This window comes from Bos taurus, chromosome 1 (genome assembly GCF_002263795.3).
Source record: "Bos taurus isolate L1 Dominette 01449 registration number 42190680 breed Hereford chromosome 1, ARS-UCD2.0, whole genome shotgun sequence".
In the NCBI taxonomy this organism is placed as follows: Eukaryota; Metazoa; Chordata; class Mammalia; order Artiodactyla; family Bovidae; genus Bos; species Bos taurus.
Window position 1 is genome coordinate 97,270,492 of NC_037328.1, and position 21,348 is coordinate 97,291,839.

At 37.6% G+C, this 21,348-nt stretch overlaps 2 protein-coding genes across 17 annotated transcripts in view; one reads left to right on the plus strand and one right to left on the minus strand.

Moving 5' to 3' along the window:
• Positions 1–9,625, plus strand: part of PHC3 (polyhomeotic homolog 3) — an 83,931-nt gene extending 74,306 nt beyond the window's left edge. For 7 of the 10 annotated variants that reach the window (XM_015472529.3, XM_005201688.5, XM_024990400.2 and 4 more), the window contains one exon: positions 1,013–9,625. In XM_015472529.3, the coding sequence (XP_015328015.1) occupies positions 1,013–1,167 (155 nt within the window). In that variant the 3' untranslated portion in view covers positions 1,168–9,625. The remainder of the gene's footprint in view (positions 1–1,012) is intronic. The other 3 variants (XR_009494108.1, XR_804390.4, NM_001192833.1) reach the window with 2 other exon arrangements.
• Positions 9,626–10,397: 772 nt separating this feature from the next.
• Positions 10,398–21,348, minus strand: part of GPR160 (G protein-coupled receptor 160) — a 70,076-nt gene continuing 59,125 nt past the window's right edge. For 4 of the 7 annotated variants that reach the window (XM_059888679.1, XM_059888685.1, XM_059888681.1 and 1 more), the window contains exons 2-4: positions 17,558–17,673; positions 12,305–16,992; positions 10,398–11,785 (exon numbers count right to left, since the gene is read on the minus strand). In XM_059888679.1, coding sequence (XP_059744662.1) covers positions 10,707–11,720 — 1,014 coding nt within the window. In that variant the 5' untranslated portion in view covers positions 11,721–11,785; positions 12,305–16,992; positions 17,558–17,673 and the 3' untranslated portion in view covers positions 10,398–10,706. The remainder of the gene's footprint in view (positions 11,786–12,304; positions 16,993–17,557; positions 17,674–21,348) is intronic. The other 3 variants (XM_003585680.6, XM_015472628.3, XM_002684928.7) reach the window with 3 other exon arrangements.

Consider the following 21,348-nt stretch of genomic DNA (forward strand, 5'->3'; position numbering starts at 1 on the left):
TAGAATGCCGATTTGAAGAAAAGAGACTTTAAGCTCTTAGTTTTTTTATTCTTAAATTCACTTTCATAATTTTGTCTTTTATAAGGAAGGTTCCACGTTTTTGTATTCTCTCCTCTCATGGGTCCTTAATTCATTACTTTGCCTGCAGGTTTCTTTACCCTTAGTGGGGAAGTTCATTAGCTGTGCAAAATGTGGTGGATAATAAAAACATTCGAGGGTCAAGTAGTGTTCACACTGTTACTTGTTCTAAAGCACCCAGTTTATGCTGAAAGGTAAAATATTGGTTATTCGTCAAGAGATTAGCCCAGCAAGCTCAAAATTTCGTTAAGAATTTGTTTTCTTACCAGAAGTGGAGATGAGTCCAATGATGTTAAGATTTGAAGTTGAAATTACAAGTTGAGTATTGTAGTACATTTCAACGGTAGATTGATACTGTAATTTTGATGGATTGGTTCTATGCTGAGTGAATAATAAAAATGTTTCAGATGTGCCTGGCAGTCAAAGGTTGTAAATCAGAATAAAACTACCAATGAAAATGAAAGTGGTACTTGAGATAACATTTCTAAATTAAGTGGCAAAACAGTACGCTTTATTCTTTTGTACCTGTATGTGAAGGATATCTGAGACAAAGAATGTTACAAGGTGTTATGAGTAGTTAACCCAGGCTTGTGTGTGTGCGTGCCTTCAGCTGACAGCTTGTCCTTTATGAAGGTGTGTTATGTCTGGACTGAATGAGCTGTGCATTTAACTTCTTACTAATTATTTCTGCAGTATTATTTTTAAGACAGGAATTCCAAGTAAATTGCTTTACCTAGATTTTGAATTCTTAATTTTTTTTAGAATGCCAAGAAGTACTGCCTTCTTCCAGAGTGAGCCCACGACTGCCATCAGTAAATTTCATTTGTTTCTCAGCCTGTGTTAAGTCACCCAGGGTGACTTAACTGTGACTGTTAGCAGTGATGTCTGATTGCTGTGTATTAATTCTAACATCCTTCCTCTGATGAAATTCTAGGCTGCCAGGATATCGCAGATGAGTTCAGAGCACAGGAGATTGATGGACAGGCTCTTCTCTTGCTCAAAGAAGACCATCTCATGAGTGCAATGAATATCAAGCTAGGCCCAGCCCTAAAGATCTGTGCACGCATCAACTCTCTGAAGGAATCTTAACAGGATCATGAGGCTTTGAGATAACAGCAATTGTATTCTTAAACAAACTTGTAAGGGTAAAGGCTCAAGTTGGCCTAAAATATTATCACTTACTGTGGCAGATAGCCAAGCACATTGGGATCTCTGCATCAAAGGCTGACATTTGTACAGATAAAATAATTCATTATACATTTTCATAATTAGCTAACATGGGTGAATTAATTTTACAGGTTACACACAACATTGAAAGACTTGTTACAGAGGGTCATGATATTTTTCAAAGTGTTTTACTAGATAATTTTTTAAAGGTGATGTTTATCATTAATATAAAAATCCTTTTTGAAAGTAATTTAATAATTTACATTTCTCCTCTTTTGATTTGGTTTTCTTATATACATTTTTCTACCCTATAAGTTTTCTATAGGTTGTCATGAGAGAGATAATTTAGGAGTAATTAAGGAATAATTTTGGAGTCCAGTGACTGGAATTGTATGCAATGAGATATCAGTGTATGTTTAAAAAAAACATGTCTGTTAAACAGTTGCTTTATCTATAAAAAGAATTGCATTCTAGCATGAATAATACTGATCTGGAAGTTAGATCTGGTTTCTCTTCCAAACTTGACCAAATATTTGGTGTGACTGAGGAAGTTCGTTTTCCTCTTAGTTTTTGTTCATTTAGAGCAGTGGTTCTAAATGGAGGTCAGTTTTGTTCCCCAGGGGACATCTGACAATGTCAAGGGACATTTTGGTTGTCATAGCCTAGGGGTTGTCGGGGGGAGGGTTGCTATTCGTATCTGGCATGTGGAGGACAGGGATGTCACTAAATATCCTACAGATGCACAGGACAGCCCTCTACAGCAGAGAGTTATTGGTCCAAAATGTCCGTAGTGCCAGGGTTGAGAAACTGTAATGAAGGAGTGATTAATGTTGGGCTTTTTCACCCAGAGGGATATTTTTGGGGGGAAAAAAAAGATGGGATGTAATAAGGAATACATTGTATAATGGAAATATTTCAGATAGCATTAATATTCTGCTGGAATATTGTTCCCAGCTTTATGCATTCTAGTAAAAGGGGGGGAATCCATTAAGTTGGCATATAAAATGAGGACTAGCATACCAATAATTTGCCTCTCAGAACTGATTCATAATAATCATCTTTCGTGTCTCTGCCCTGACGAAGGCATAACCTGATTGCGCCTTAAGAGCCAGGGCTCGGCCTTTGCTGGCAGGGCGCTGGTTGGTGGTGGCTGTGTGGCTGGTCTTCGGATTTTTCTAGTGTTGAACAAGGTGGATCTAGCTAGAATGCACATTCCTTTTTCCTTGACTAAATCCTTGTATGCTTCCTGCAAAGCACTCTTGGATAAATTGAGTCTAATTTTGTATGTACATGTTTTAGGGAAAAAATCTTTAAAGCAAAACTTTTCATTGAACAATTAGTGTTGCGTTAGTTATGGCACTAAAAGTTGTTGTGGGAGCCCTGTAAGCTATATATAGTCCTGGACATCAAAAACATTTGACTCTTTTATCATCTTCTCTTTACCATACAATGGAAATGTTTTAGTAATTGAAGGAACATACACAGATATTTGGCAGAAGTTCAGTTAAGTGAGGAAGAGTCCATGGGTTTCAGTCATTGTCACTGATCTTTTCAGAAAGATTGTGTTATGCTATTAGAAGACTAAAGATGTCATTAAAGACATCACAGATATTTATCTTTTGGCTTTGTGTACATTAGAGAATGTTGATTATTTTTATACAAAAATACAGCGGGTAATTTTTTTAACCTTTAGATGCCTCTTGTTTGAATGTATGCTTTGTGGGATTCTTTTGTGTAGTAATGTTTTTTTTAAAAAAAAAAAAGATGTTTACTGATAGTTATGTGTAGGATTAGAATATGTAATATAGTATAAGGCTCATGTTCCAGACCTACAATAGCTTGTAATGTATGTCACATATTTCTTTTATATCACATTTTTAATTACTGGATTAAAGTTTCAAGGAAAGGTAGGTACTCTACAGTCAGTTTTCATTTATTAGCAGTTAATCTTTATGACAAGAGTTGTCATATGGTTTGACCTTTCCCCTCAGCTTGCAATTTCAGGACACAAGTAAAGGCTAAGCGTTAGTAGGAGCCGGTCCACTGTATGAGGGCTGAAGGGCACAAAGGAAACTGTCTCTTGGAAGTACAGCTTTGTCATAGACGATCCATGGACAGTTCACACAAAATTGATTCTTTGGGGATAGACTCCTCTAGCAGTAATGATCACCTCCCATGACTATATTATCGATATATAACCTGCATTACAGGTTCTCCTGTTCACTTGCTCTGGTGATCCCAGTCATCACGTGCCTACCCAGAGCCCCTGTTCCTCACACCGTGCTAGGTGTCCAAGAACACTTACGAGGGGGGCTTCCATTGGAGAGCACCTTATAATCCTAAATCTTACGATAATAAAAACAGTCCAGATCTTCTGTTGTCCCCACTTAAAACATACTTAAAAAATACACTTGCTTTTTTTCCAATTTATTTTAGAAATGGCTCATTGGCTTTTAAGTAGTAGCTTTACCATTGACACAGCTGTTTCTTTCTGGATGATTTAATCATGTGGATTCTAAAATTTCAGTTATATATTTAATGGATATAGATGATAACACTGGATGCCCACCTCCCTCCTAAGCTCTAAGCACAGTTTTAGTATGAAATAGGTGGGGTGAGTGCTGTTATTCTCATTTTCCTTCATATTACTACCTGGTTTAGGATTTTGATTAAGAGGGAATGATAAGCAGAAAGGGGACATGGGAAGTTCTTCTTACTTTTGCTACCTAAGTTTGCATTTTCTGAAGGAAATCCCTACAAGTCTGAAATTTTACTTGCGTTAAGCCATGTGCGCTTAAGAAAGTAAACAGCTGGTTTGTAAAAATTGTTGCTTACACGCTGCATGTTTTCCTCAAGCCTTATGTGGGCATGTGTCTTACACAGCGGTGCAGCCTTGATAAGATCAGTATGAGAGTGCTGTGCCACATCCTGTCGCTTTCTAAGGGCCTGGTTATTTCCCCATCATGGTACTTTTAATTTGCTGGGGCATTCTCTAAACAGACCCTTCTAAAGTTGCAGTTTAAGGGCTGTCCCCTCTGAACAGAGAAGGTGGAGTAGGCGGAAAGCGATGTCAGTGATGGGGCTTGAGGACAGGAGAAGCAGACAGGAGACCTGCCACGTTTAGTTTATCCACCTTAACACTGAACACATCTCTGTACTTTTGAAGTTAATACTAATTTTACCTAGTTTTAAATAGATTTAAACAAAAAAAATTTTTTAGGTAGCCCACTTAAATTTTTTACATAGCTAATTTCCCCATATGCAGCATGATGTTATAGTCCGACGTGTATTCAGATACCAGTCTTGGATTGAAATCTGTCCTAGTGCCTCATGTCACCTGACTTGTTCAGCTAAATATTACGAAGACCCATTGTTTGCATTTGCAAGGTTTTGGTACCACCATGGCATAAAGTGTGGTAGTGAGGCAGTGCATAGATTGTGTGTGGTTTCAGGCTGTGTTTACATGTGTGTAAAGAATTTTGGAAAGAAGAAACCAGTACAAATGCATGAAAGATGCTGTCTTCACAGCCGTATCACATGGAAGAAATCCCCAGCTGGACACACTGTTAGAACATTTCAAAAATGTATTTTCAACTAGAACAGCTTGGTTATATTTTGTGGTTTGAAGATCCTCCCCCTCATTGAATGGCAAGAACTCATGCTGCCTCTGAGCAACGGGCATTGAGGAACACTATTGCCTAACAGGATGAAAGGGCCTCGTTCCCCCTTGCCTCCTCAAGCCCAAAGGAGACTGATAACTTTCTTTGCCTGCGAAGCCCTACAGACAACTCTGTGGTAGGGTTAATTTCGGGGAGGAACTAACTGGGGCAGGAATTTCTAATACCTAGCACTCACTCATGTCTTGAGCAGCCTCTGCCAGTGGAAGCTGGCCACTCTGCACAGTGTGCTCTCAGAGGTTTCCTGCACACTACTGCTGGGCCCTGGGGAAGGTTTTCTAGGGGAGATGACAGGGAAGTGGGGAAGAGACAAACAGGAAGAAAAGCATTCCAGACCCAAGAGGATAATTCACTTAACTGAGTGAGGTGGTAGTGTATAGATTTGGCCATTCGTAGTTCAAATAAATTGTAATGGTTGGGTTCCATTTACTGCAGTAAACAGGATACGGGGTGCTTTTTTCCCCTTAATGTCAAGATTTACCTGCAATCAAAGTCATTCTTTTACTCTCCTGGTCAAATGACCCTGCCCTTAGGAGCACATTAATAGTTCCAGTGATACATAAATCGGTGATTTTTGACTTCTGAGAAAGGTTAACAGCTGGTATAGTTGGGAAGAGTATTTGTCAAGAACTCAAAGGTTTTATGAGTTATCAGAAGTATATAGAGGAGAGAATATCCATGGATAGTATTTTGTTAGGTTTGTGTCTTGGTCTAAGAATTGGATGACTAGAGCTGTAGGGTTCTGTTTTCTTAGTGTGGATTTCAGTAACTACAAGCCTACCTCTTTTCTTTGATGCACAGCAGTGTGGTTCTTGAAAAAACTGTTTAATCTACTTTCATCAAAATTGGTATTTCCGAATCTATTTAGAGCATTTGATTTTTATCTAACAGTTGTGATTCAATTAAATAAGCACAAATGCAGTATTAGGGAAAGTAAATATGCAATCTTATTAAAATTTAATTTCAACCTATAAGCTGTACACTTTAAAAAGATTCTTTAGGAAGATAATTCCTTTTTTGTTAGAAGTTCAAAAAATGTATCATATAGTTTTACTCATAGCACTAATATAAGCCATTTCTTCAGTAAAAAATGTTGAAAATTATATTATCTTCTTTGGAAAATTCCTAAATTTTTAAGAAGTTTTAACATTATTATTTTTCAGAGCTTATTTAATCTATTTTAAAATACTACTATGATAGTTGTTTTTGAAAGTTGTAGAGCACTAGTACAAATCATCATCATCATATTCCCCAGCAGAAAGTGTGGCTTTCTGAACTTGCATTTTAGTATACTTGCGTGAAAAGGGAGACCTGCCCTCCTCCTCAGATCTGAAGCCCAGCTTCTCTAATAAAAGCTCTCCCATTCTACTCTGACACACACCTCTTAAAGTGCCGTGTTCATGGAAGCTTTGGGAAATGCTTTCCACAGTTTCATTTTTTTCCTTTGAACAGCTTGTGAACATTTAACTTGACTTATTAAAGGTGACTATTTCAGCCTCCGACATTAGGGAAGAAGTACATTAAAACATTTTTCTCTACTGAAAAGTATAGTTGCTGTCAGTGCTATTGGTGGCATCAGTATGAATCCATGAAAGAAAACCTGTGCCAGGGTTTTAAAATATTTTAAAAAGTAATGAATGAAATTTAATTTGGACAAAAGAAATCTATATAAATTTAAAACACTTATTATGCTAACATGGTACAGTTTTAAATATGAGTAATAAAAGGAAGTCCTCTTAGACCACCTATTTAAATTGACGCCAATAATCTTAAGGATTGATAGTAGTTGTCATTTATTGACTTAAAAGTTATAGTTTAGGGACTATTATCAGTGTTAAATCCTTGATTTTTGTGGAGCTTTAATGGATGGAGGTGAAAAAGTTGATTATAAGAGTGATGAGGAATGGTAGTGAAATGAACATCAACCTATTTTAGAAAAGGAACTTTAGTCTTGCCTCAAGCAAACCAGGTGTATTCATTGCTAAAATCTTTTCTAATATTTATGTTAAAACCATAATTTTAGATAGTATTAAATAATTACTTCCTTAGCAAATAATAGGTGGACATAATCATTAAATGAACATGGTAAGTGAAGATAAAATACTGGCTGGGAGACTGGAGTTTTACTTCTAGTTCTTAAATTAGCTGTGTGATATCTTAGGCCATTACTAAGCTTATAACCTGTTCCCTCTTCTGAATATTCAGTACAGAGCCTGTACTACTCAAAAGGTTGATTTTGTTTAAATCATCTTTAAGCTGTATAAACTATGATTCCAGACCACATAGTGGGGTATTTTCAAAAGTTGCTCCTACTTATTTCTCTCTTAATTTCTTTTTTTAATGGTTTGTTTCACACTTAAGAGCTTTGACTAAAAAATATTTATTTATTATGATCCATTTCCTGGGACACCCACAGTCTTTGTTCTCCTTAGGATTAAGGTAGAAAATTCACACAGATGAGCTAATGAGATTTTTCTAAATGCTTGCTAAATCACTAAACACATCTAAATACTGCCATTCACTTATCCATTCACTTAGCAAACCATTGGAACATCTACTGTGTAGTGTGCAGCGTGTGGTTGGTATACCTGACTGAAGGAACCAGTAATAACAAAATCCTCTCGCCCTCGGTTTTGATTGTGGCATAAACATGTAATTATTATTACTTAATGCAGTGAATATAAACCTGGAGCTGATTTATGCATTGGGTAAAGGATTAAGCTAGATGATATCCAAGGGGTCTGACTGAATCATATCACAATTCCTATAACACATTTTGCATATTAATCCATGTACCTGATTAGGTTATAAAATTAAAGGTACTTAATACTAGGATTTACATTTTGAAACTATTTTAACAGCCCATATTTCTCAATTATTTTGACACTTGAGTCTATTCCAGAGGTGCTGATATGCAGGGTGTGTGACAGAACAATTACAAGGAAAGCTGGTGCTGGCTTACTATATACACTTTGTACTACGAAAGCTTTACACCCAGTACTGACTGCAGTAACTTCTGAAAACGGAAAAATCTCAAAGGAGCTTGCTGAACAGGTTTAGTTTTTGTGTTTCTTTTTAAAGCAAGAAATACTACATAAAATTCTACAGTTATCACAAATATCTACTTTTTAGAAAGCACACATCTTTTACATAGTAAAAGGGTTTCCTTTAACATGCAGAACCTGTAAACAATCAACAGTTCTGTGCTTGGAGCTTGAATTTACAAGTATTTGGGGAGCAAACATAGAATGGGAGGATTGATTTATTGGGTAGAAATTTCCTTGCCACCAGAGGATTCTGAGTTATGGTGTAATTTCCTGTTTGACACAACTTTATATGTGTGTCATATATATGCAAAATGAAAAAAGATTAAAAAAACTTTTCTGTATCATAGTTACAGCTTTTTAAAGCAGGAAAATGTCCAAATAAGTGTTAAGAATAGAATCTGTAATAAAGTGTTTGTAAATAGGAACACTAACATCCAAGTAACCAGATAGTCTGGGTTTTTTCCCTGGTACTGGTTAAAACTTTTAAAGTATTTTAGTTTACCTAGTTTTTCAAATATTTTTGCTGTTAAAATATTACATAAATATTTTTTGTATGTGTATTCTAAATTTTAAAAAACCAGTTTGAGTGTGCAAAGATGGTAATAATTTAATACATTTAATTTCCAAGACATTTAACTAGATTCTCAATCACCTCTTTCAAAAGCATGTTTTTTTTCCATAGGAAAAAGAAGTCAAAGTAAGCTCTCAAAATTATCCTCAAAGTAAGGGGTGAGCTTGTGATGAAGGTTGGAGTTGTAGACAGCAGTGTGCAGAACGGAGGCTGACATGGGTGTTGGGCATTTCAAGCCTCTTTGTTGAATTAGTCCTTTTTGTCTTCTTGCTTGTTGAAAGCATGCTTTTTGCTGTTGATTTAACAAAGGCAGATTGTGATAAATTTTTTAAAAAAAACTTTATTTTTGATGCTTCAAGCACATGTTAACTGATTTTTTAAATTCCTCCTTTTGGTTCCTCCCATTGTCCTAAAATAGGATTTCCATATTTTAAAACCTCAAACACTGATCCATGCAGAATGAACAAAAAGCATCAACAAGGGGAAAGAAAACATTTTTTATCTTTATAAAAAACAAATGTTAAGATTATATATAGATGTATTCTTTATGTTGGATATTGTACTAGAGTCCTCCTCACAGGAAATAGTTCTAGAACTCTTAGCATTAGCATTCCTAGATTGGTGTCTGTAGCTACCAGTTTTAAAATGTATAACCTGAAAATGAAGTTAATTTTGCATTATAAGAGCACACCATGATCTATGTAAAAAGCTTGTCCATTTGGTGTATTTTTTTAAAAGAGAAAGCACTTTCATATTAACAGTAGCATGTGTATGAATTTTAGATTTTCATATTTGTTGTGTCTGTATTCAGTGAAGTAAAATTGAACATTCATATGTTTGTTGATGGCAACATTAACTGTTAAATTAAAGCACCTTATACTCTGCTGCTTAAACTTGCTTGTAATTGCACCTTTGTTAACCTGCACATTTTCACATAGAATATTGTTGTAACATTGCTTCATGTGGGTCTGGATGGAAGGTTAGTGGGCCTACAGGATCATTTATTTATATTGTTTATATTACAATAATATATTGTAGACCAGTTGTAAGTTCATTTCTTTACAAATAAAAGCTTCTTCCATTTGGCTGGTCTATTGAATAATTTTTTTTTTTTTTAAGGTTGTGAAGAATGGGGCATCTTGTAAACCAACAGCTTAACAAGGGGCTAGAAACAGTACATTTTCCAGATTTAAAATTTGCAGAGAGTTTTAAGTCTTTACTAATCAATTAGTAAAATAGTTTTAAATATCTCAGTCCCATGTATGGTCAGTTAGAAAGCCATACATTAAGAAGGAAAGGAACACAGAAGCAGCATATTTAGACATTGACAAATTAGATGGTGTCTTTGTAGTTTCCGATTACTCTGCCATTCCGATTGCTTCACTTCAGTAGTTCTCACGCAAGAACTTGCCCAAGGTAAGTATGACAATTTCTGGAGACACTGATTGTGATGACTGGGGAAGGAGGTTCTACTGGCATCTGGTGGATGTAAGGCAGAGGTGCTCCGGAACATCCTATATAGTACATGGGGCAGCTCCCACAACAAAGGATTATCCAACATCAACAGTGCTACGGATAAATTCTACTTTCACACTGTGGTATATTGCCAATGTGACTACAGGTTGCCATGCAGATTCTATGACAGATCTAAGTTACAACTGAAAACAAATCTGGTATGTCATGGAAGAGACCCAGTCACCACTCTCAATTCTTTATGGTGAGCAACAAAAACTCTGCTCTTAGGAATATTTGCATTAAGAACAGATGTATTTTTAAAAATTAGCTAAATTTAAATTGAGCGAATCCTTATGTTAATATTTAAACTATTTAAAGAAAACAATCTTGACTTTCTTGCTCTGAGTTTAATAAAAATGTTTATTTAAATCTGAAAGGTTGGCAGAAGAATCTCAGATTTACATAACAGTTTGTATCCAGTAGTTTTCTGGGTAACACAAACATGAGTATGGCCAACAGGTATAAATATGTTTTTGGAAGTATTTTGTTAAAAAGAAAACTAATAAATATAGCCCCCAAAAGACACATTCTGAAAAGGTATGAAAGTTTGGGGTCGGGGGAGAGCTTCAGTTAACTATATGTCCCAAGGCCTCATTCTTTGCTGTTTGTAAAATTATTAGTCTTGTAGCTGTAAGTTTTAGTTTTAACATATCAACAAATTATTACTGATATAGGCTTTTCAATTTGCTCAAAATTATGAAGTATAAGTGGAATGAAGCAGCATTTCCAGTTGACAAATGGATCCACAGGTAATGCCATGTCTCTAAAATTAAGTTTGTGACAATTAAACCAAAACATTGTAGCAATGAGAAAACTATTGACAAAGTACAACCATGGAATGTTCATTTCAATGTAAGCTGGAATCTGTACTTCAAGTAAAAGGATAATTACTTGAAGTAGTACAAATGGTAACCAGGTACCAAGAAAACAGATAATCAACTTGGGCAAGAGTGTTTTCTTAGAGTTCACGGTATAAGAGTGTGATGAAAAGGGAAAATACAGGATAGTCTCATTCATGTAGGAAGTTATCCTAACAGCCTGTACCAAGGTAATGACTTCTGACCAAGAGATTATAAAACCCATAAGTAAAATTGTCACCATGGAAAATGACAGCCAGTAACTCTGAGCACCAATATAGAAAGGACATTGATGAGAGTAAACATTCTGTGCCTTCAGGCTTTGGTAGATAGCTGGATCTCCCAAAACATAAGTAAGGACAGAAATCCAAATTAAAATAATTGTAAAGAAATAACATACTTTTTGACACTTAAATGGAAGCTTGGTCGCTTTAGAGAAATTCAGGTAATAATCTATACAAGCTATCAGGAAAACTGGATAATGCAAAAAACTGTAAGTAAAAGAAATAATTTGAATAAATAGACAGATGTGGTATTTAGTAAACCTAATGCCTAAAAGCACAAAATCCCTGAAATAAGATATAATAGAAACATTGACCAAAAGCAGAAGATCAGTAAATGCTAGTGAAATGCAAAAATATTCCAAAAAATTTTGATGGGTGTTTTTCCTTGTCATTCCTAATGTGAGGATATTTAACAGTATTTTCCCAAGTATAATCAAGAGTAACAGACAGTTACCATCTAGAAGCTGATGTGTTTGATGCAGTTGGTACTGAAAAGAGCAGTTCTCTGAATTAAGAGCACTCATTTTTTGAGTTAAATTTCAAAGGCCTGCTGCTACAATCAAACAGTGCTTCACTGGATTTTCCATCCCTGCAAAGAAAAGTGAAAAGAAAACCTTGATGCCATCTTGCTGTTCGCACTACTGTAAAACTACAAAGTAAGCACCTCAAAAATCTACTTTAATCCAGTCATTTCCCTAAATAATTAACCTTATATTTCTCACACTTACAGAACACTTACACAGAATATGATCAAGAAGAATTCATGCATATACTCTGGTCATTCTTTTGAGATGCACATAGTCAGAACTCACATTTATAACCAAACTGCTTTATTTAAATTAGTTATTTTTTTAGGATAAATTTCTTGAATGTCCTTCTCTTCCTGATTTCAATTTAAATTGTTTAAATTCAAGATATTTTTTAAAAGCTAGATAAACACTTTATTTACCAGAGCCAAAATACAGGCTTCAAAGAGCAGCCTGATCAGAATACTCAGAACAATCACTGATGGCTGTGGACTCAGTCCCACCCTGACCCTAGACATCACCTGGTTTTGTTTTTCTGCCCATGAAATTTAGACGATACTCATGAGGCCCCTTTAGTATACCTGTTTTCAAAGCTTTTTAGCTGCAGGATCATCATGTAAATACATCTCCAAAGCTCAAAGATATAAAACAGATGGTTCAGGTGAAAATCATGAGAATATTGGTAAAGGAAAGATATATCTTCTGGAATGTGACCTGTTAAGTGTGGCACCTAGAGAGATGAAAGAAGATAGGGAAGGAGCAGGGACCAAGTAGGGTTGCCTGAAAAACATTAAGAATTGCTTAATGGAACAGGAGTGGAGCTTCATAATTTTTTATCCTGCATTTCACTTAAGTAAACCTCCTGTTGAAATTTATCATGGTATTTTTTTTAAACATGTAACATTCACAAGGCATAACATTTATTGTGTAGAAAATATAGAGTGAAAACTAAGTCTTCCTATCCCAAGAAACATTTTTAATGGCTGCATAATAGCCCATCATAAGGAGGTATCACTTTTAGCCTGTCCCTAATTGTTGACATTCATGAGTAAGTTTTTTGTTACCGTTGGGGCTGGGTTTTTTTTTTTCCTTGCTGTTATACACAGTGGTGGAAGTCTTACAGAAACAACTTTGGGTCAACTGTGCGTTTTGTCTTTAGGATGTTTCTTGAATTTCCTTCTTTCTCTTCTATCCTTTCCTGATTTCTTCCTCTTTGAACTTCCTCTTTCATCATTGCTTTTTCCTGCTTGTAAAGCTGTTCAAACTCCATTCCTGTTCCTTTGCACTTACCTAGCAATTCTTCATGATTTTTAAAGATATTATACATGTACAGAAAAAGTGAAAAGGTACACATCAAGTTATTAATATGGTATTCCACTTACAGGTTTTTCTGAATTTCTCAAACTTTAAGGGAAAAAAAAAAAAACAAGGGAGTATTAAGTCTAAGAAGTAAAAAAAAAAATATTGCCTAGAAACAGGTAACACAATTTCAAGGAAGCTATGAGGATCCTGTCTGAGGGTAAAGAAAAGAAATTGGTAAGGGAGAGGGTTGGTCACCAGTTCTGTTGACAAAATCAACTGTAATTTGACAGTGTCTCTCTTAGTTGAGAAGAGAATTCAACTCTTCTCAACTAGGCCAACTTCTAAGCTTTTATATTTGTCTTTACATTACCCAGTCTTAGCAAGAATATTGCTAAGTTGGTTTAGCCAGAATCTCTCCCTCTCTATGTCTGATCAGGTTCCTCAGCCTCACCATCCTTCAGGTGATGTCTAACCACCTTGACCTGCCTTCGGCAAGAATTCTGATAAGTCAGTTTAACCAGAATCCCCCCTCACCACTGATGTTTTCCTTGGCAATAGTCCATTCACAGACCCCTACCTTCTTCCTTGGCTGTAAATTCCCACTTCTATTGCATTTGAGCTTGAGTCCAGTCTCCACATTACCCTCCACACCCGACTGCAAAATCCCAGTATTGTGGGGCCCATGCCTATTGCAATGGTCTTAAAGTCTGCCTCACTGTTATTTAACAAGGATCATGAATAATTTTGTCTTTAACGTACTCTCATGGATATAAATCTACCTTGTCATTCAGTGCAGTTTAGTCGCTCAGTCGTGTCCGACTCTTTGCGACCCCATGAATCGCAGCACACCAGGCCTCCCTGTCCATCACCAAGTCCCGGAGTTCACTCAGACTCCTGTCCATCGAGTCAGTGATGCCATCCAGCCATCTCATCCTCTGTTGTCCCCTTCTCCTCTTGCCCCCAATCCCTCCCAGCATCAGTCTTTTCCAATGAGTCAACTCTTCGCATGAGGTGGCCAAAGTACTGGAGTTTCAGCTTTAGCATCATTCCCTCCAAAGAAATCCCAGGGCTGATCTCCTTCAGAATGGACTGGTTGGATCTCCTTGCAGTCCAAGGGACTCTCAAAGAGTCTTCTCCAACACCACAGGTCAAAAGCATCAATTCTTTGACGCTCAGCCTTCCTCACAGTCCAACTCTCACATCCATACATGACCACAGGAAAAACCATAGCCTTGATTAGATGGACCTTTGTTGGCAAAGTAATGTCTCTGCTTTTGAATATGCTATCTACGTTGGTCATAACTTTCCTTCCAAGGAGTAAGCGTCTTTTAATTTCATGGCTGTAATCTACATCTGCAATGATTTTGGAGCCCCAAAAAAATAAAGTCTGAAACTGTTTCCACTGTTTCCCCATCTATTTCCCATGAAATAGAATGATGGGACCAGATGCCATGATCTTCGTTTTCTGAATGTTGAGCTTTAAGCCAACTTTTTCACTCTCCACTTTACTTTCATCAAGAGGCTTTTTAGTTCCTCTTCACTTTCTGCCATAAGGGTGGTGTCATCTGCATATCTGAGGTTATTGATATTTCTCCCCACAGTCTTGATTCCAGCTTGTGCTTCTTCCAGCCCAGCGTTTCTCATGATGTACTCTGCATATAAGTTAAATAAGCAGGGTGACAATATACAACCTTGACGTACTCCTTTTCCTATTTGGAACCAGTCTGTTGTTCCATGTCCAGTTCTAACTGTTGCTTCCTGACCTGCATGTAGATTTCTCAAGAGGCAGATCAGGTGGTCTGGTATTTCCATCTCTTTCAGAATTTTCCACAGTTGATTGTGATCCACACAGTCAAAGGCTTTGGCATAGTCAATAAAGCAGAAATAGATGTTTTTCTGGAACTCTTGCTTTTTCCATGATCCAGCGGATGTTGGCATTTGATCTCTGGTTCCTCTGCCTTTTCTAAAACCAGCTTGAACATCAGGAAGTTCACGGTTCACATATTGCTGAAGCCTGGCTTGGAGAATTTTGAGCATGACTTTACCAGCATGTGAGATGAGTGCAATTGTGCGGTAGTTTGAGCATTCTTTGGGATTGCCTATCTTTGGGATTGGAATGAAAACTGACCTTTTCCAGTCCTGTGGCCACTGCTGAGTTTTCCAAATTTGCTGGCATATTGAGTGCAGCACTTTCACAGCATCATCTTTCAGGATTTGAAATAGCTCAACTGGAATTCCATCACCTCCACTAGCTTTGTTCATAGTACAGTCAACAAAAACAGGACCGGGAGCTGACTGTGGCTCAGATCATGAACTCCTTATTACCAAATTCAGACTTAAATTGAAGAAAGTAGGGAATATCACTAGACCATTCAGGTATGACCTAAATCAAATCCCTTATGATTATACAGTAGAAGTGAGAAATAGACTTAAGGGCCTAGATCTGATAGATAGAGTGCCTGATGAACTATGGAATGAGGTTCGTGACACTGTACAGGAGACAGGGATCAAGACCATCCCCATGGAAAAGAAATGCAAAAAAGCAAAATGGCTGTCTGGGGAGGCCTTACAAATAGCTGTGAAAAGAAGAGAAGCAAAAAGCAAAGGAGAAAAGGAAAGATACAAACATCTGAATGCAGAGTTCCAAAGAATAGCAAGAAGAGATAAGAAAGCCTTCCTCAGCGATCAATGCAAAGAAATAGAGGAAAACAACAGAATGGGAAAGACTAGAGATCTCTTCAAGAAAATTAGAGATACCAAGGGAACATTTCATGCAAAGATGGGCTCGATGAAGGACAGAAATGGTATGGACCTAACAGAAGCAGAAGATATTAAGAAGAGGTGGCAAGAATACACAGAAGAACTGAACAAAAAAGATCTTCACGACCCAGATAATCACAATGGTGTGATCACTGACCTAGAGCCAGACATCCTGGAATGTGAAGTCCAGTGGGCCTTAGAAAGCATCACCTTGTCATTAAGGCACACAAATAATGTACCTATTTACACACACATCTATATATGTAAAGATAACTATAAAAATCATCCAATACCTATTTCCATAACTATATGTTATAAAATGAAAGTGTGAAGTTGCTCAGTCGTGTCTGACTCTTCGCGAACCCATAGACTGCAGCCTACCAGGCTCCTCCGCCCATGAGATTTTCCAGGCAAGAGTGCTGGAGTGGGTTGCCATTTCCTTCTCCAATGCATGAAAGTGAAAAGTGAAAGTGAAGTCGCTCAGTCGTGTCCAACCCTCAGTGACCCCATGGACTGCAGCCTACCAGGCTCCTCCGTCCATGGGATTTTCCAGGCAAGAGTACTGGAGTGGGGTGCCACTGCCTTCTCTAATATGTTATGAAAGAACAAATCAAACAAGTTCTGGGTGTATGCTCAATTTTTTTAAACTATACTCAAAATACACTATAAACTTTACCCTGTCAAAAAAGTTCCATTCGAGATTTGATACACCAGGGCACAGAATCATGGCTACCACCCTGACGAATGCTACTGGCTTTGGGTAAGGAAACCTGGGTGGAATGATAAGACCATATGAACTCCTCCTTGTGCCAAGGAAAGAACTGGCTTAATTTTAAATAGCAGATGTTGGGAATGGGGGAGGGGAAGGGAAATGGTATGGGTTCATAAAGACCTACTTTTAAAAGGTATGTTTAGGATTAAAAGAAAGAATCATCAGTATAAAATGACTGTATCCTTTATAACTCCTACCCAAAACTCAGAAAGTATGGCTAAGGAATCGTGTTTAAGTAGGAAACATCCAAGGACTGCTTGCCAAGTTTCCACTTCACCACTGACTCTCTGAGGGGAGCTGCTTGAGAAAGACAGGTCCCCACAGCAGGGAAGTAACCCTGAATGTCTCCCAGGGGCGAAGGAGGGTCAAAGAAGAGGAAGGGGCAGGGCAGCTCCAGCCAAGGAGTCACAAATCAGGAATCTCTTCAAAAGAAGACTGGAAGAGAGAAGACAAGTTTAAAATGGCGTATGTAAGAGAATCACAGAGCTGTAAGAAACTTCAGAGGCAAGAAAAACAAGACCCAGGGAAGACAAGCAATTAAGGCAATTTTTATTACTTTTTAGCAGTCAAAGGGAAGTATGTTGGAAAATGACGTGGAAACCAAAACTTTCTTAGGTGAAAATGTTACACCCCACGTCCTCCAGAAACCACTGAAAGTATTTTAAATTGCAGTATTTTGTTGGACAAAAGTCCTTTGATAGGTTACCTGTCCCCAGTATTCCCTTGACTACTAGGATTCAGATTTATTAAGATACGATCCTTTCCTGCATGATGTTTTAGACTACTTATGAATCAAGTCATGCTCTTATACAACTTAGGAAGTTAATGTGCAAGTCCTTTTCAAGGCATCTTTGGGCTTGCTGTGTGATCTGGCCAGTTTAGAAGTATTAGCAGCCTAGGCCTGAGAGAAACAAAACATTATTTCTTTTCACTGACCCAATCTCTGCTTTCCCACGTATTAATACAACCCAACGAATTCTTAATGACACACTATACTTACTCTGCTTCCTCCAATAGGCCCTTCTTGGCTGATGATCTTCCTATTTTACTTCAGTTTCACTGCCTTTAATTATCTTATTTTTTGTTCCTGGCACACCAAAACGCCATGCAAATAAGCTGTGGTGAAAGAAAACAAAAATAACCATGATTAATAGCCATCTAAATAATTGCAGCTCAGTGCAACTGCCTCCAGATCTCTGCTTAGAAAAACTATTTGTGAGATTAGAGCAAGTAACTAATTGTTTATAATCTTTTTTCCAGCAAAAGGAAGAAAAGAGATACTTAGATTATGTGTGTGTGTGTGTGTGCACATGTGTTCAGTTTTTTTTTAATGTTTTTAAAAATTATTTTAATTGGAGGCTAATTACTTTACAATATTGTAGTAGTTTTTGCCATAGATTAATGTGAATCAGCCATGGGTGGACATGTGTCCCCCATCCTGAACACCCCCCTACCTCCCTCCCCATCCCATCCCTCAGGGTTGTCCCAGTGCACTGGCTTTGAGTGCCCTGTTTCATGCATCGAACCTGGACTGGTGATCTATTTCACATATGGTAATATACATCTTTCAATGCTATTCTCTCAAATCATCCCACCCTCACCTTCTCCCAGAGTCCAAAAGTCTGTTCTTTATATCTGTGTCTCTTTTGCTGTCTTGCATATAGGGTCATCGTTACTATCTTTCTAAATTCCATATGTATGCATTAATGTACCATATTGGTGTTTTTCTTTCTGCATGTCCAACTCTTTGAGACACCATGGACTGTAGCCCGCCAGGCTCCTCTGTCCATGGGATTCTCCAAGCAAGAATACTGGAGTGGGTTACCATTTCCTCCTCCAGGGGATCTTCCTGGCCTAGGAATTGAACCTGAGTCTCTTGGGTCTCCTGCACTGGCAGGCGGGTTCTGTATCACTGCTGGAGACCCTGATACTTGGATGAAGTCATCAAAGACCCTGAGATACAAGTGTGGATAACAGGAATCCTGCTCACACGGCAGTCTTCACCCACAGGTTCAGAGCCTAACTAGCAGTTCTCAATTGTTTTGTTTCAGGACCTTTTGACACTTGTTTCATGTTAACATAACATTTTTTTTAAGTGAAAAATTCTTTTCCCAAACAGAAAAACTGAGTGAGCACAGTTGCACTCTTTCACATTTCACAAATTACTTCAGTATCTGGCTCAACAGCAGGCAGCTGAATTCTCATCTATAAAAACCAGCTGCAATATCACACATGTAGCTTTTGTAGAGTCTGCTGTACATTAATGAAAGTTTGAGAGTAAAACAAAAAAGGTATATAACTTCATAGCATTATTACAATCAAATAGCTGTGTTACACAATCACAGAAAAATTTAACAAAACCGTCTGCATTAACAGGATGGGAAGATGAGCACAGCTAACATTCTGGTCTATTGTTATACAGAAAATTAGATTAGGCTGTAGCTGGATTTGCTGAACCTCCTGAGCGAAGAAAGCCTGTGGGAGAAATAATGTATTAGCCTGGTCCAGCATTTTCACATACTTTTTTCCTAAGCCTTACTAGCATCATGAAAAGTAGGCATTTTTTCCTATGAGGAAACGCTCGGGGGTTAACCAGCACATTTCCCTGGGATGCATGACTGTTAACTGTTAAAGCTTGAAGTTTAACCTTGTCTGACTTCAAACTCTTCAGGAAGCCACAATTATGGCTCAGCTCACAACTGGAAATGTAGAAGGGGATCTAACTTATGTGGACGAGCTTTCCAAGTAAGAGTGACTATGTAGATTACTGGTACCCATAGGAACAGAGCAGAGTCCCTCAGGGTACTCTTCCTCAGGTTACACAGGGAATCGATGGCATGTATTCCAGACAGTATAGCTCTACACAGTGGGACCTGTCAACCCGGGTTCTTGAGTGACTGTGTGCGGCAGAGCAGCAAAGCCCCCGGGGATTCAGAACGGATGGACAGTGTAAGCAAGGAGACAGTTATATCAAGCTGGAAGGATTCATGATTATATGTTATGGCCTATCCTGACACTTAAAATGCCTTGTAATTCTCTGGACCCTTAACATTTCCTTAAGGAATAGCATGTATTATTTATATTATCAGAATTTATAAATCTATAGTAGAAAAAATAATTTTGAAAAGCAGCAATGCAAATATAAGAAAATCAGGAAAATAAAAATTCAGTTTTAATTTCCACTAAACTAATTGCTTTTGCACTGTGTTGTTCTGACATTCTTATATTGGCCTATATTGGAAGAGAAGGTCTTGACTCAGTGACCCAAATTTTCACCTTAAGAAAAAGAAAAGTAAGGGAGTTCCCTGGAGTGCAGATTAGGACTCTGCACTCTTTCTGCTGAGGGTCTAGGTTCAATCCCTGGTCAGGGAACTAAGATCTCACATGGTTCACAGTGCGGCCAAAAAAAAAGAGTAAAGTAAATCCCAAAGTAACCAAGGGAAGGCTATAATAAAGAGCAGAAAACAACAGAAATTTTAAAACACAACAGAAAAAACAGTCAAAAGCTGGTTCTTTGAAACGAACAAACAAAAAAAAAACAATAAAACTGTAAACCTCCAACCAAACTGAGAAAGACACTTAGGAAAATTAGGAAAGAGAGGGCCTCAGTACAGATCCTACAAATATTATAAAGATAATAGGGGACTATTGAGAATAATTTTATTCCAATAAATGAGACAACTGTGATGAAACACACAAATTTCTGGAAAGACATAACCTACCAAAACTCATTCAAAAAGATCCCTTAAAAAAATAGGGCTCATAGGGCTTCCCGGTGGCTCAGTGGTAGAGAAGTCGCCTGACAATGCAGGAGACACGAGTTCAATCCCTGATCTGGGAAGATCCCATGGGCTAAGCAGCAAGCTCCAGAGCACAGGAGCCATAGCGACTGAAGCCCCGTGACAGGAGCCGTAGCGACTGAAGCCCCGTGAGCAGTGCGTTCAGCCGCAACTACTGAGCCCACGTGTTCTGGAGCCTGATATTGGCAACAAGAGAAGCGGCCCTGATGAGAAGCCCTTGCACTGCAACTAGCGAGCAGCCCCCTGTGCTGCAACTAGAGAAAAGCCTGTGCAGTGATGAAGACCCAACCTAGTAAAAATAAATATATCAACACAGTTTTTAAAACTCCTATTAAAGAAATTGATTTTGTACTTAAAAACCTTCCCACAAAGAAAATTTTAGGCTCAGATGTTTGCACAGATGAATTCTGCCAAACATTTAAGGAAGAAATACCAAAGAGAACAGAAGAGAGAAACACCTTCCAACTTACTTTACAAGACCAAAGCAAAGACATTTCAAGAAAACTGAGTTACAAAGTACCATCCCTCAAGAATATGAGGCAAAAATCCTTAACAAAACATATGCTATGAAATTAAATTCATTAATATACAAAAATAATAATATAACCTAATACACCGTAGCTAATGCAATCTTGGTTTAACACTAGAAAATCAATGTAATTCATCATGTTAACAGAATAAAGGAGAAAAACTATATGATCATCTGAATAGATGTAGAAAAGGCACTTAACAAAACCCAACATGATAAAAAAAAACACTCTCACAAAAACAAAGAGAAGGGAACTTCCCAACCAGATAAAAAGCATCAATGAAAAAGCCAAATGCTGAAAGAGTGGTGCTTTTCCCCTACAATCAGGAGCCATGCAAGGATGTCCACCCTCCACCCTCCTCAACATTTCATTAGAAGTCTTAGCTAACACAGGAAGTCATTAAGAAGAAATAAAAGGCATGTATATGGGAAAGAAGTAAAGCTGTCTTTAATCATGAGTGA